The following is a 12,902-nucleotide window of genomic DNA, read 5'->3' as shown; positions in this document are numbered from 1 at the left end:
ACCAGATCCCTGTGCTGGGCCTGGATCCTCAGGTCAGGGCTAAATCTCCACCTTAGGGCCTGGATCTCCAACCTGGCACCAGATCCCCATCCCCCAAGGCCAGATCCCCATCCCAGAGCCAGATCCTCATCCCAGGTTTGGATCCCCATCTCAGAGCCAGATCCCCACCCTAGGTGTGAAACCTCATCCCAGGTTTCGATCCCCATCCTAGAGCCGGATCCCCACCCCAAAGCCAGATCATCCACCCTAGGTTTGGATCCTCATCCCAGAGCCAAATCCTCATTCCAGGCCTGGATCCCCATCCCAGAGTCATATCCCCAGCCCAGGTTTGTATCCCCATCCCGGAGCCAGATCCCCATCCCACAGCCATATCCCCCTCCTAGAGCCATATCCCCAGCCCAGGTTTGGATCCTCATCCTGGAGCCAGATCCTCACCCCAGGTTTCAATCTCCATCCCAGAGCCAGTTCCTCATCCCAGGTTTGGATCCCCATCCCAGAGCCAGATCCCCCAGCCCAGGTTTGGATCCTCATCCCAGAGCCAGATCCCCACCCTAGGTTTGGATCCTCATCTCAGAGCCAAATCCTCATTCCAGGCCTGGATCCCCATCCCAGAGTTATATCTCCAGCCCAGGTTTTGATCCCCCAGCCCAGAGCCAGATCCCCCAGCCCAGGTTTGGATCCTCATCCTGGAGCCAGATCCTCATTCCAGGCCTGGATCCCCATCTCAGAGTCATATCTCCAGCCCAGGTTTGGATTTCCCAGTCCAGAGCCAGATCCCCAGCCAGGTTTGGATCCCCATCCCAGAGCCAGATCCTCATTCCAGAGCCAGATCCCCCTCCAAGAGCCAGATTCCCCAGCCCAGGTTTGGATCCTCATTCCAGAGCCAGATCCCCATCCCACAGCCATATCCCCCTCCAAGAGCCAGATCCCCAGCCCAGGTTTGGATCCTTATTCCAGAGCCATATCCCCATCCCAGAGCCATATCCCCAGCCCAGGTTTGGATCCTCATCCCAGAGCCAGATCCCCATCCCATAGCCATATCCCCCAGCCCAGAGGCAGCTCCCCAGCCCAGGTTTGGATCCTCACCCCGGAGCCAGATCCTCATCCCATAGCCATATCCCCCAGCCCAGAGCCAGCTCCCCAGCCCAGGTCTGGATCCTCATCCCAGAGCCAGATCCCTATCCCATAGCCATATCCCCCTCCAAGAGCCAGATCCCCAGCCCAGGTTTGGATCCTCATTCCAGAGCCAGATCCTCATCCCAGAGCCAGATCCCCATCCCATAGCCATATCCCCCTCCTAGAGCCAGCTCCCCAGCCCAGGTTTGGATCCTCACCCCGGATCCAGCTCCTCATTCCAGGCCTGGATCCCCATCCCAGAGCCAGATCCCTACCCCGGGCGCTGCCGGCGGCGGGCCGGGGCTGAGCGCTGTCCGGTGGCGCAGCGGGGGCCATGGCCTCGCTGCTGTCCCTGCAGGAGGAGAACCGCATCCTGCAGCAGGAGCTGTCGCGCGTGGAGGACCTGCTGGCGCAGAGCCGCGCCGAGCGCGATGAGCTGGCCATCAAGTACAGCGCCCTCAGCCAGCGGGTACGAGCCCTGCGCCGCCCACCGCGCCTCCTGGCCTCCCCCCCTCCTGATTGAACCCAGAGCCGCCTGCTGTAACCCCACACCCGCCCATTTTACCCACACCCCCATCTTGTGACCTCACACCCACCCATTTAACCCACACCCCCTGCTCCTGGCCTCAGCCCCTCCTGTTTGAACCCAGAGCTGCCTGGTGTAACTTCACACCCGCCCATTTAACCCACACCCCCTGCTTCTGGCCTCCCCCCCTCCTGTTTGAACCCAGAGCTGCCTGCTGTAACCCCACACCCGCCCATTTAACCCACACCCCCATGTTGTGACCTCAGACCCACCCATTTAACCCACACCCCCTGCTTCTGACCTCACACCCTTCCATCTGAACCCAGAGCCGCCTGGTGTAACCTCAGACTCACCCATTTTAACGCATACCCCCTTCTTGTGACCTCCTACCCTCCCATTTTAACCCAGAGCCACCTGGTGTAGTCTCACACCCACCCCTTTTAACCCACACCCCCTGCTTCTGGCCTCACACACTCCTGTTTGAACCCAGAGCCGCCTGCTGTAACCCCACACCCGCCCATTTAACCCACACCCCCTGCTTCTGGCCTTACACCCACCCATCTGAACCCAGAGCCACCTGCTGTAACCCCACACCCGCCCATTTAACCCACACCCCCATCTTGTGACCTCACACCCACCCATTTAACCCACACCCCCTGCTCCTGGCCTTACACCCTCCCATCTGAACCCAGAGCCACCTGGTGTAACCTCAGACTCGCCCATTTTAACCCACACCCCCCTCTTGTCACCTCACACCCACCCATTTAACCCACACCCCCTGCTTCTGGCCTCACCCCCTCCTGTTTGAACCCAGAGCTGCCTGCTGTAACCTCAGACCCGCCCATTTAACCCACACCCCCTGCTTCTGACCTCACACCCACCCATCTGAACCTAGAGCTGCCTGGTATAACCTCAGACTCACCCATTTAGCCCATACCCCCTGCTTCTGACCTCACACCCTCCCATCTGAACCCAGAGCTGCCTGGTGTAACCTCAGACCCACCCCTTTTAACCCACCTGCCCCTTTTAACCCACGACCCCTACTTCTGACCTCACACCCTCCCATCTGAACCCAGAGCCACCTGCTGTAACCTCAGACTCACCCATTTTAACCCACACCCCCCTCTTGCAACCTCACACCCACCCCTTTTAACCCACACCCCCTTCTTCTGACCTCACACCCTCCCATCTGAACCCAGAGCTGCCTGGTGTAACCTCAGACCCACCCATTTAACCCACACCCCCTTCTTCTGACCTCACACCCTCCCATCTGAACCCAGAGCTGCCTGGTGTAACCTCAGACCCACCCATTTAACCCACACCCCCTGCTTCTGGCCTCACCCCTTCCTGTTTGAACCCAAAACCACCTGGTGTAACCTCACACCCACCCATTTAACCCACATCCCCTTCTTGTGACCTCCTACCCTCCCATTTTAACCCAGAGCCACCTGCTGTAACCTCAGACCCTCCTGTTTTAACCCCACACCTCCCGCTGGCACCTCGCACCCTCCCATTTTAACCCCAAGCCATCTCTTGCCACCTCGGACCCACCCATTTTAACCCCCACCCCCCTCTTGCGACCTCCCACCCACCCACTTTCACCCAAACCCACCTGTTGTGACCTCACACCTCTCATTTTAATCCACACCCACCTCTTGGAACCTCAGACCCTCCTGTTTCAACCTCAGAGCCTCCCATTTTAACCCAAACCCACCTGTTGTAACCTCAGACCCGCCTGTTTCAACCTCAACCCCACCCATTTTAACCCAAACCCACCCATTTTAACCCAAACCCACCCATTTTAACCCAAATCCTCCTGTTTTAACCCAAACCCACCAATTTTAACCCAAACCCACCAATTTTAACCCAAATCCTCCTGTTTTAATCCAAACCCACCAATTTTAACCCAAATCCTCCTGTTTTAACCCAAATCCACCCATTTTAACCCAAATCCTCCTGTTTTAACCCAAACCCACCCATTTTAACCCAATCCACCTGTTTTAACCCAAACCCACCAATTTTAACCCAAATCCACCTGTTTTAACCCAAACCCACCCGTTTTAACCCAAACCCACCCGTTTTAACCCAAACCCTCCTGTTTTAACCCAAACCCTCCTGTTTTAACCCAAACCCTCCTGTTTTAACCCAAATCCACCTGTTTTAACCCAAGTCCACCTGTTTTAACCCAAATCCTCCTGTTTTAACCCAAATCCACCCATTTTAACCCAAATCCTCCTGTTTTAACCCAAACCCACCCATTTTAACCCAAACCCACCTGTTTTAACCCAAACCCACCCATTTTAACACAAATCCTCCTGTTTTAACCCAAAGCCACCCATTTTAACTTCAGACCCGCCTGTTTCACCCTCAAACCCTCAACCCTACCCATTTTAACCCAACCCCACCCATTTTTAACATCTTCATTGATGATCTGGAGGAGGGCATTGAGTCCATCAGCAGTGGGTGTGCAGCTGACAGCAAGCTGGGGGCAGGAGTTGATCTGCTGGAGGGTTGAGAGGCTCTGCAGAGGGACCTGGACAGGCTGGACAGATGGGCAGAGTCCAAGGGCAGGAGATTGAACACATCCAAGTGCCAGGGGCTGCACATTGGCCACAGCAACCCCAGACAGTGCTACAGGCTGGGGGCAGAGTGGCTGAGAGCAGCCAGGCAGAGAGGGACCTGGGGGTAGTGGTTGATAGTAGGCTGAACATGAGCCTGCAGTGTGCCCAGGAAGCCATCAGGAAGAGTGTGGCCAGCAGGAGCAGGGAAGTCCTTCTGCCCTGTGCTCAGCACTGCTGAGGCCACACCTGGAGTCCTGTGTCCAGCTCTGGCCTCCTCAGGTTAGGAAAGAGGTTGAGCTGCTGGAAGGTGTCCAGAGAAGGGCAAGAAAGCTGGGGAGGGGTCTGGAGCACAGCCCTGTGAGGAGAGGCTGAGGGAGCTGGGGTTGCTTAGCCTGGAGAAGAGGAGGCTCAGGGGAGACCTTCTTGCTCTCTCCAACTCCCTGAAGGGAGGTTGTAGCCAGGTAGGGGTTGGTCTCTTCTCCCAGGCAGGCAGGCAGCACCAGAACAAGAGGACACAGTCTCAAGCTGCACCAGGGGAGGTTTAGGCTGGAGGTTAGGAAGAAATTCTATACAGAGAGAGAGACTGGCCATGGGAATGTGCTGCCCACGGAGGTGGTGGAGTCCCCATCACTGGAGGTGTTCAGGAGGAGACTTGACAGGGTGCTTGGTGCCATGGGTTAGTTGATTAGGTGGTGTTGGATGATAGGTTGGACTTGATGATCTTGAAGGTCTCTTCCAACCTGGTTTATTCTAGTCTAGTCTATCCTCAAGTCCTCAAATTTTAACCCAAACCCACCTCTTTTAGCCTCAAGCCCTCCCAGTTTTAACCCAAACCCAACAGTTTTAGCTTCAAACCTGCCCATTTTAACCCAACCCCACCCGTTTCAACCTCAAACTCAACCACTTTAACCCCAACCCCACATGTTTTTACCCCAATCTCTCTTGTTTTAACCTCAACCCCACCCATTTTAAGCTCCCCCCCCACCCTGTTTTAACCCAAACCCACTTGTGTTATGGAAACAGAGAATTGTTTTGATTGGAAGAGACTTTTATGGTCATTAAGTCCAACCTTCAACCTCAGACTAAGATCATCCAGCTCCAGCCCCCTGCCATGGGCAGGGACCCCTCCCCCCAGCCCAGGCTGCTCAAGGCCTCATCCAGCCTGGCCCTGAACACCTCCAGGCAGGGGCCAGCCACAGCCTCCCTGGGCAGCCTGTGCCAGAGTCTCCCCACCCTCACTCTCAACAATTCCTTCCTCATCTCCACTCTCTGTCTCCTCTCTCCCAGCTCAAAGCCATTGTCCTCATCCTGTCACTCCCAGCCCTTGTCCAGAGTCCTTCCCCAGCTCTCCTGGAGCCCCTTTCAGGTCCTGGAAGGCTGCTCTGAGGTCTCCCTGGAGCCTTCTCTTTAAGTCATAACCTCAGACTCAGCCTTTTGAAGCCCCAAATGAAGGCAGTTCAAGCTGTAACCTTTGTGTACCCTGCTCTGGGAGCAGGAGGTGCTGCCAATTCTCACCTCACAGGATCAGTTTGGTTGGAAGAGCCTCCTGAGATCATCCACCCCAACCACCAGCCCAACCCCACCACAGCCACTGACCCATGGCCCCAAGTGCCACAACTAAACCATGGCCACAGGGCTCTGGAGCACCTCCAGGGAGGGTGCTGGCAGCTCTGGGCTGCAGGGGCAGCCTCTGTGAGGAGAGGCCCCAGATGGTGCCATGTCCAGACCTGTCCCAGCTTGCCAGGGCTTGTCCTGTGGGATGCACAAAGCATCTCTCCTCCCACCCCTCTTTTATTTGTCCCTCTGCTCTTTTGGGAAGCAGGACCCTGCCCTCCCTGTCCTTCCCTTTGCTGTGGCAACAGGGGCACGAGAAAGGGGCTTGGGCAGTGGCCAGAGGCAGAATGTGGCTCCTGGGGGAGTCCTGAGGGGCTGCCAGGAATTTCTGGGGGGCAGGGCCTCTGCTTTTGGTTGGTTATTTACCAACAAGAGCCCCAAGTCAGGATAAAAAAGCCCTGAGGGGGCTCAGGGAGGATCTTTCTTCACCCATTGGAAGCACCACTGCTGTGCCTGAGGGTTGTTCACCCCCTGGCTAACCCTCTGTGAGCCAGGGTGGGGCTGTGCTGAGCCTCCATGTGCACAGCTGGGTTATTTTTTCAAAGCACCCCCAAGTTTCCCTACTGATCCTCATTTTGGGCAAGCAAAGAGGGGAAAAGGAAGCAGGATGTGGGGAGGGGGCTTAGCTTTGGAGTGTTAAGAGCTGGCTGAAGTGGTGGTGTTGCCCAGGGCGGGGTGCTGAGAGTCAGGGAATGCTCAGGGGATCATCAGATTGTTGGGGTTGGAAGAGACCTCTAAGGTCATGGAGTCCACCCAGCAACCCAACCCCACCATGGCCACCAAACCATGGCCCCAAGTGCCATGGCCACAGGGTTCTTGAACACCTCCAAGGATGAGGACTCCACCACCTCCCTGGGCAGCCTGTGCCAATCCCTGACCAATTGTTCCTCGTGTCCAACCTAAACCTCCCCTGGGGCAACAATTTCAGGCCATTTCCTCTCCTGTCATCTGATACTGGGGTCAGAGTGGCTGAGAGCAGCCAGGCAGAGAGGGACCTGGGGGTGCTGATTGACAGCAGCTGAACAGGAGCCAGCAGTGTGCCCAGGGGGCCAAGAAGGCCAAGGGCATCCTGGCCTGCATCAGGAAGAGTGTGGCCAGCAGGAGCAGGGAAGTCCTTGTGCCCTGTGCTCAGCACTGCTCAGGCCACACCTGGAGTCCTGTGTCCAGTTCTGGGCTCCTCAGGTTAGGAAAGAGGTTGAGCTGCTGGAAGGTGTCCAGAGAAGGGCAAGAAAGCTGGGGAGGGGTCTGGAGCACAGCCCTGTGAGGAGAGGCTGAGGCAGCTGGGGTTGCTTAGCCTGGAGAAGAGGAGGCTCAGGGGAGACCTTCTTGCTCTCTCCAACTCCCTGAAGGGAGGTTGGAGCCAGGTGGGGGTTGGGCTCTTCTCCCAGGCATGCACCCAGCCCCAGAACAAGAGGACATAGTCTCAAGCTGTGCCAGGGGAGGTTCAGGCTGGATGTTAGGAAGAAATTCTTCCCAGCAAGAGAGATTGGCCATTGGAATGTGCTGCCCAGGGAGGTGGTGGAGTCCCCATCCCTGGAGGTGTTTAGGAAGAGCCTGGATGAGGCACTTGGTGCCATGGTTGAGTTGTCAGGAGGTGTTGGGTGAGAGGTTGGACTTGATGATCTCTGAGGTCTTTACCAACCTGGTTTATCCTATCCTATCCTATCCTATCCTATCCTATCCTATCCTATCCTATCCTATCCTATCCTATCCTATCCTATCCTATCCTATCCTATCCTATCCTATCCTATCCTATCCCAACCTCACTCCAACCTGTCAGGGAGTTGTGGAGATCCAGTTGTTCTCCCCTCAGCCTCCTTTCCTCCAGATTGAACACCCCCAGGTCCCTCAGCTGCTCCTCCCCAGCCCTGTTCTTCAGACCCTTTACTTTGCCCTTCTCTGGACCTGCTCCAGCCCTCAATGTCCCTCTTGGAGTGAGGAGTCCAAGACTGACCCCAGCACTCCAGGTGTGGCCTCAGCAGTGCCCAGTCTGGGGGAATGATCCCTGCCCTGCTCCCCCTGGCCGCACTATTACTGATCTAAGCCAGGATGCTGGAGACCTTCTTGGCCACCTGGGCTGTCAGCTGCTGTCAACCAGCACCCCTGGGTCCTTTCCTGCTGGGCACTTTCCATCCACCCTGCCCCCAGCCTGGAGCCTTCCTGGGGTTGTTGTGACCCAAGTGCAGGACCCAGCCCTTGGCCTTGTTGAACCTCATCCCATTGGCCTTGGCTCATCCACCCACCCCGGCCAGGTCCCTCTGCAGAGCCTTCCTACCTTTGGGCAGATCAAGACTCCCTCCCAGTGGCTGCTGGGGGTGTTTTCAGCATCCCAGTGTGTCTCTTTGTGACCATCCTGGGGTCTCCCTCATCCTCTCCCAGCTGGAGCACAGCCTGCGGCTGGAGGCAGGCGAGCAGGAGGCGGCGGAGAGCCGGAGCCTGGCGCAGCACAACATCGAGCTGCGGCGGCTGCTGGAGGAGGAGCAAGCTGCCTACAAGCGCAAGCTGCAGGCCTACCAGGAGGGCCAGCAGCGCCAGGCTCAGCTGGTGCAGAAGCTCCAAGCCAAGGTAAATCCTTCCCAGGGTGGGGACGTTTGGAGGGCCACCCCCTCCTGGTGTCACCCACCCCCATTCCCCCCGGCCAGGTGTTGCAGTACAAGAAGAAATGCGGCGAGGTGGAGCAGCAGCTGCTGGAGAAGGAGACGGAGCTGGAGCAGGAGAGGCTGACGGTGAGGGATGGGTTTTTGGGGGGGGGTCTGCTGCTCTGTAACCTCCCCCAAACTGAGGTGACAGCAAGGGGGCTGCTGTCCCCACAGGGCCAGCTGGATGTGAGCATCTCGCAGCCAGACGAGGAGGGCAGCAACGAGCTGGAGAACGCACTGATCCGGCTGGAGGAGGAGCAGCAGAGGTGACTCAGGAGCTTCCCCAACTGTGGGACCCCCCCCCCCCCCATCTCCCTTCCACCATGTGTGAGCCAGCCTTGCCCCCACGCCAGGAGCAGCAGCCTGGTGCAGGTGAACTCGATGCTGAGGGAGCAGCTGGAGCAAGCCAACGTGGCCAACGCGGCGCTGAGCGAGGACATTCGCAAGCTGACCGCCGACTGGGCGCGGGCCCGGGACGAGCTGCAGCAGAGAGAAGTGGAATGGAGGCGTGAGGAGGAGGTCTGGAGGGAGCCTGGGCAGGTGGAGAGATGGCAGTGGGGAGAGGAATGTGAAGGCTGTGGGGCCACTGGCAAGGCTGTGGGGCCGTGGGAGATAGAGTCATAGAATGGATTGGGATGGAAGAGCTCTCTAAGATCACAGAGTGTCAGGGGCTGGAAGGGACCTCCGGAGGTCATCCAGTCCAACCCCCTGCCAGAGCAGGAGCAGAGAACCCAGCACAGGTCACACAGGAACACATCCAGATGGGGCTGGGAAGGCTCCAGAGGAGGAGACTCCACAACCTCTCTGGGCAGCCTGCTCCAGGGCTCTGGGACCCTCACAGTGCAGAAGTTCCTCCTCCTGGTGAGGTGGAACCTCCTGTGCTGGAGTTTATATCCACTGCCCCTTGGCCTGTCCCAGGGTGCAGCTGAGCAGAGCCTGTCCCTGTCCCCTCCCTCCTGACCCCCAGCCCTCAAATAGTTAGAAACATTTATTAAATCCCCTCTCAGCCTTCTCCTCTCCAAACTAACCACCCCCAGGGCTCTCAGCCTCTCCTCCCCAGGCAGTGCTGCAGTCCCTTCAGCATCCTTGGAGCCTCCCTTGGACTCACTCCAGCAGATCCCTGTCCCTCCTGAACTGGGCAGCCCAGAGCTGGCTGCAATATTACAACTGTGGCCTCAGCAGGGCAGAGCAGAGGGGGAGGAGAACCTCCCTGGCTCTGCTGGCTACACTCCTCTGGGTGCAGCCCAGGATCCCATTGGCCTTCTTGGCCACCAGGGCACATTGCTATCCCATGCAGAACTCGTTGCCCACCAGTACTCCAAAGTCCTTTTCCACAGGGCTGCTCTCTAGCAGATCATTGAGGCCAACCATCCACCCAGCACCTCCATGGCCATCAAACCCTGTCCCCAGGTGCCATGGCCACAGGTTTCTTGAACACCTCCAGGGATGGGGACTCCACCACCTCCCTGGGCAGCCTGTGCCAATGGCTCATGTTGCATAGAGCGAAATCTGGGGGTGCAGGGAACGTGGCATGTGATGATCCAAGGCAGGGGCAAGTGGGAATGCAGCACTGAAAGGGACAAAGGACCACCAGGAGGGCTGGAGGAGCACTGTCAAGGATGTGGAACCATGGAGGATGCTACATGGAGAAGAATTTGGGGGTGCAGGGGGTACAGCACATGGTGGGAGGATGATGCAGGGTAGAAGGATGGGGAGATGTGGCATGGAAAAGGAGGTGAGGATGGAGGGAAGGATGAGAGACCACTGAGAGGGATGTGAGGCCATGGAGGGTGTTGTGTGGAGAATTTGGGGGTGCAAGGGCTGCAGAATGGGTTGGGAGAGCGATGTGAGGCAAGGGGATGTGGGGATGTGGCACTGGGAGATAGGGAGAACCACTGGGATGTGTGTGAGACCATGGGAGATATTGCATGGGGAAGAATTTGGGAGTGCAGAGGATGTGGTACATGGTGGGAGGGCAATGCAGGGCAGGTGGGTGTGGGGATGAGGCACAGGGAGGATTGGAGGACCCCTGGGAGGGGTGAAGGACCGTGGGAGATGTTGCATGGGGAAGAATTTAGGGGAACAGGGCAGGTGGCATGTGATGGGAGAGCAATGTGAGGCAGGGGGATGTGGGGATGCAACAAGGAAAGGGGTGGTGAGACCACTGTGGGGGGTGCAGGACCACTGTGGGGGATGCAGGACCACTGTGGGGGGTGCAGGACCACTGTGGGGGGTGCAGGACCACTGTGGGGGATGCAGGACCGCTGTGGGGGATGCAGGACCACTGGGAGAGATGCAGGACCACTGTGGGGGATGCAGGACCGCTGTGGGGGATGCAGGACCACTGGGAGAGATGCAGGACCACTGTGGGGGATGCAGGACAACTGTGGGGGATGCAGGACAACTGTGGGGGGTGCAGGACCGCTGTGGGGGATGCAGGACCACTGTGGGGGGTGCAGGACCACTGTGGGGGGTGCAGGACCACTGTGGGGGATGCAGGACCACTGGGAGAGATGCAAGACCACTGTGGGGGATGCAGGACCACTGTGGGGGGTGCAGGACCGCTGTGGGGGGTGCAGGACCGCTGTGGGGGGTGCAGGACCACTGGGAGAGATGCAGGACCACTGTGGGGGATGCAAGACCACAAGAGGTGTTGCATGGAGAAGAATTTGGGGGTGCAGGGGCTGCAGCACATGGTGGGAGGGTGATGCAGGGCAGGAAGCTGTCTGCCCCCTGTCCCTCTCTGTCCAGGGTGGAGGGGAGCTGGGGTGGGAGGCTGCTGGCTGTGGAGGAGGTTGGGTGCGCTGGGTGCAGGCGTGAGGATGTTGCACGGGGAGCACAGGTAGAGGGATGAGGGGCATGGGCAGCTGGAAGTGCTGCCAGGGGAGGCAGCTGGGCAGGACCAGCACAGCTCTGTCCCTTGCAGTCCTTCAACACCTACTTCAGCAACGAGCACAGCCGGCTGCTGACGCTCTGGCGGCAGGTGGTGGCCTTCAGGCGGCACTTCGGCGAGGTGAAAGCCAGCACCGAGAGGTCAGCAGGGTCCCGGGGAGGGGGTCCCAGAGCGCCTCACAGCCCAGCAGGCGCTCGGGGCCAGCTGGGTCCCATCCTTAGAAGGGCCAGGAGGGTGAGCAGAGGGTTGGAGCACCTCTCCTATGAGGACAGACTGAAGGAGTTGGGGCTGTGCGGTCTGGAGAGGAGAAGGCTCCGAGGTGACCTCATTGTGGCCTTCCAGGATCTGAAGGGGGCTCCAGGAAGGCTGGGGAGGGACTGCTCAGGATCTCAGGGAGTGATAGGACTAGGGGGAATGGAATGAAGCTGGAGGTGGGGAGATTGAGACTGGAGGTGAGGAGGAAGTTCTTCCCCATGAGAGTGGTGAAGCCCTGGACTGGGTTGTGCAGGGAGGTGGTTGAGGCCCCAGCCCTGGAGGTGTTTGCAGCCAGGCTGGATGAGGCTCTGGCCAGGCTGCTGTAGTGTGGGGTGTCCCTGCCCATGGCAGGGGGGCTGGAACTGGCTGATCCTTGTGGTCCCTTCTAACCCTGACTGATACTGTGATGATTCTATGATGATGCTACGACCCTGTGCGTGCCGGTGGCAGGGACCTGTCGGAGCTGAGCCACGAGGCGTCGCGGGCCGGCAGGGCTGCCCACGCCGCCTGCCTGCACCTGGCTGCCAACCTGCGGCTGGCGGAGAGCCAGGCAGGGGCCGCTCGGGAGCAGCAGAAGCTGCGGCTGGCACAGCTGGAGGAGAGGGCGCAGGATGCTGACCGGGAGAAAGCTGCCCTTGGAGCCAGGTGCCGGGGGGAGGGAGCTGCTCTGCGCCGGGGGGAGGGAGTTGTTCCGCCTGGGAAAGACCTTTAAGGCCATCCAAGTCCAACCCTGAGGCCAGCCCTGCTCAGGGCACCACCAAACCATGGCCCTCAGTGCCACATCTCCAGGGATGAAAGCCCTCCAGGGCTGGGGACTGCACCACTGCCCTGGGCAGCCTGGGCCAGGCCTGGACAGCCCTCAAGGGGAAGAAATTGTTCCTCAGGGCCAACCTAAACCTCCCCTGGGGCAACTTGAGGACATTTCCTCTTGTCCTGGGACCAACCCCCACCTGGCTCCAACCTCCTTTCAGGGAGTTGGAGATACTCAGAGGGTCTCCCCTCAGCCTCCTTTTCTCCAGGCTCCACAACCCCCAGGTCCCTCAGCTGCTCTTCACCAAACCTATTCTCCAGATCCTTCCCTGGACCTGCTCCAGCCCTCAATGTCCCTCTTGGAGTGAAGGGTCCAAAACTGAACCCAGCACTCAAGGTGTGGCCTCTCCACTGCCCTGCCCAGGGGCACAGTCCCTGCCCTGCTCCTGCTGCCCACACCATTGCTGATCCAGGCCAGGCTGCTGGGGACCTTCTTGGCCACCTGGGCACCCCCTGGGCTCATCTTCAGCTGCTGCCACCCAGCACCC

General features: G+C 58.8%; 1 protein-coding gene across 1 annotated transcript in view; it reads left to right on the top strand.

Moving 5' to 3' along the window:
- CROCC (ciliary rootlet coiled-coil, rootletin) overlaps positions 1-12,902 on the top strand; it is a 58,911-nt gene that overhangs the window by 3,168 nt on the left and 42,841 nt on the right. The window contains 7 exon segments of the mRNA XM_068162718.1: positions 1,475-1,585; positions 8,197-8,382; positions 8,460-8,543; positions 8,631-8,722; positions 8,810-8,975; positions 11,383-11,489; positions 12,055-12,249. Coding sequence (XP_068018819.1) covers positions 1,475-1,585; positions 8,197-8,382; positions 8,460-8,543; positions 8,631-8,722; positions 8,810-8,975; positions 11,383-11,489; positions 12,055-12,249 — 941 coding nt within the window.

The sequence above is a fragment of the Melanerpes formicivorus genome, unplaced genomic scaffold (genome assembly GCF_026170545.1).
Source record: "Melanerpes formicivorus ecotype bairdi unplaced genomic scaffold, bMelFor1.0.p_v2 SCAF_67, whole genome shotgun sequence".
Classification (NCBI taxonomy): domain Eukaryota; kingdom Metazoa; phylum Chordata; class Aves; order Piciformes; family Picidae; genus Melanerpes; species Melanerpes formicivorus.
The sequence above is the reverse complement of the archived record's forward strand: the minus strand, read 5'-3'. Positions and strand labels throughout refer to the sequence as shown.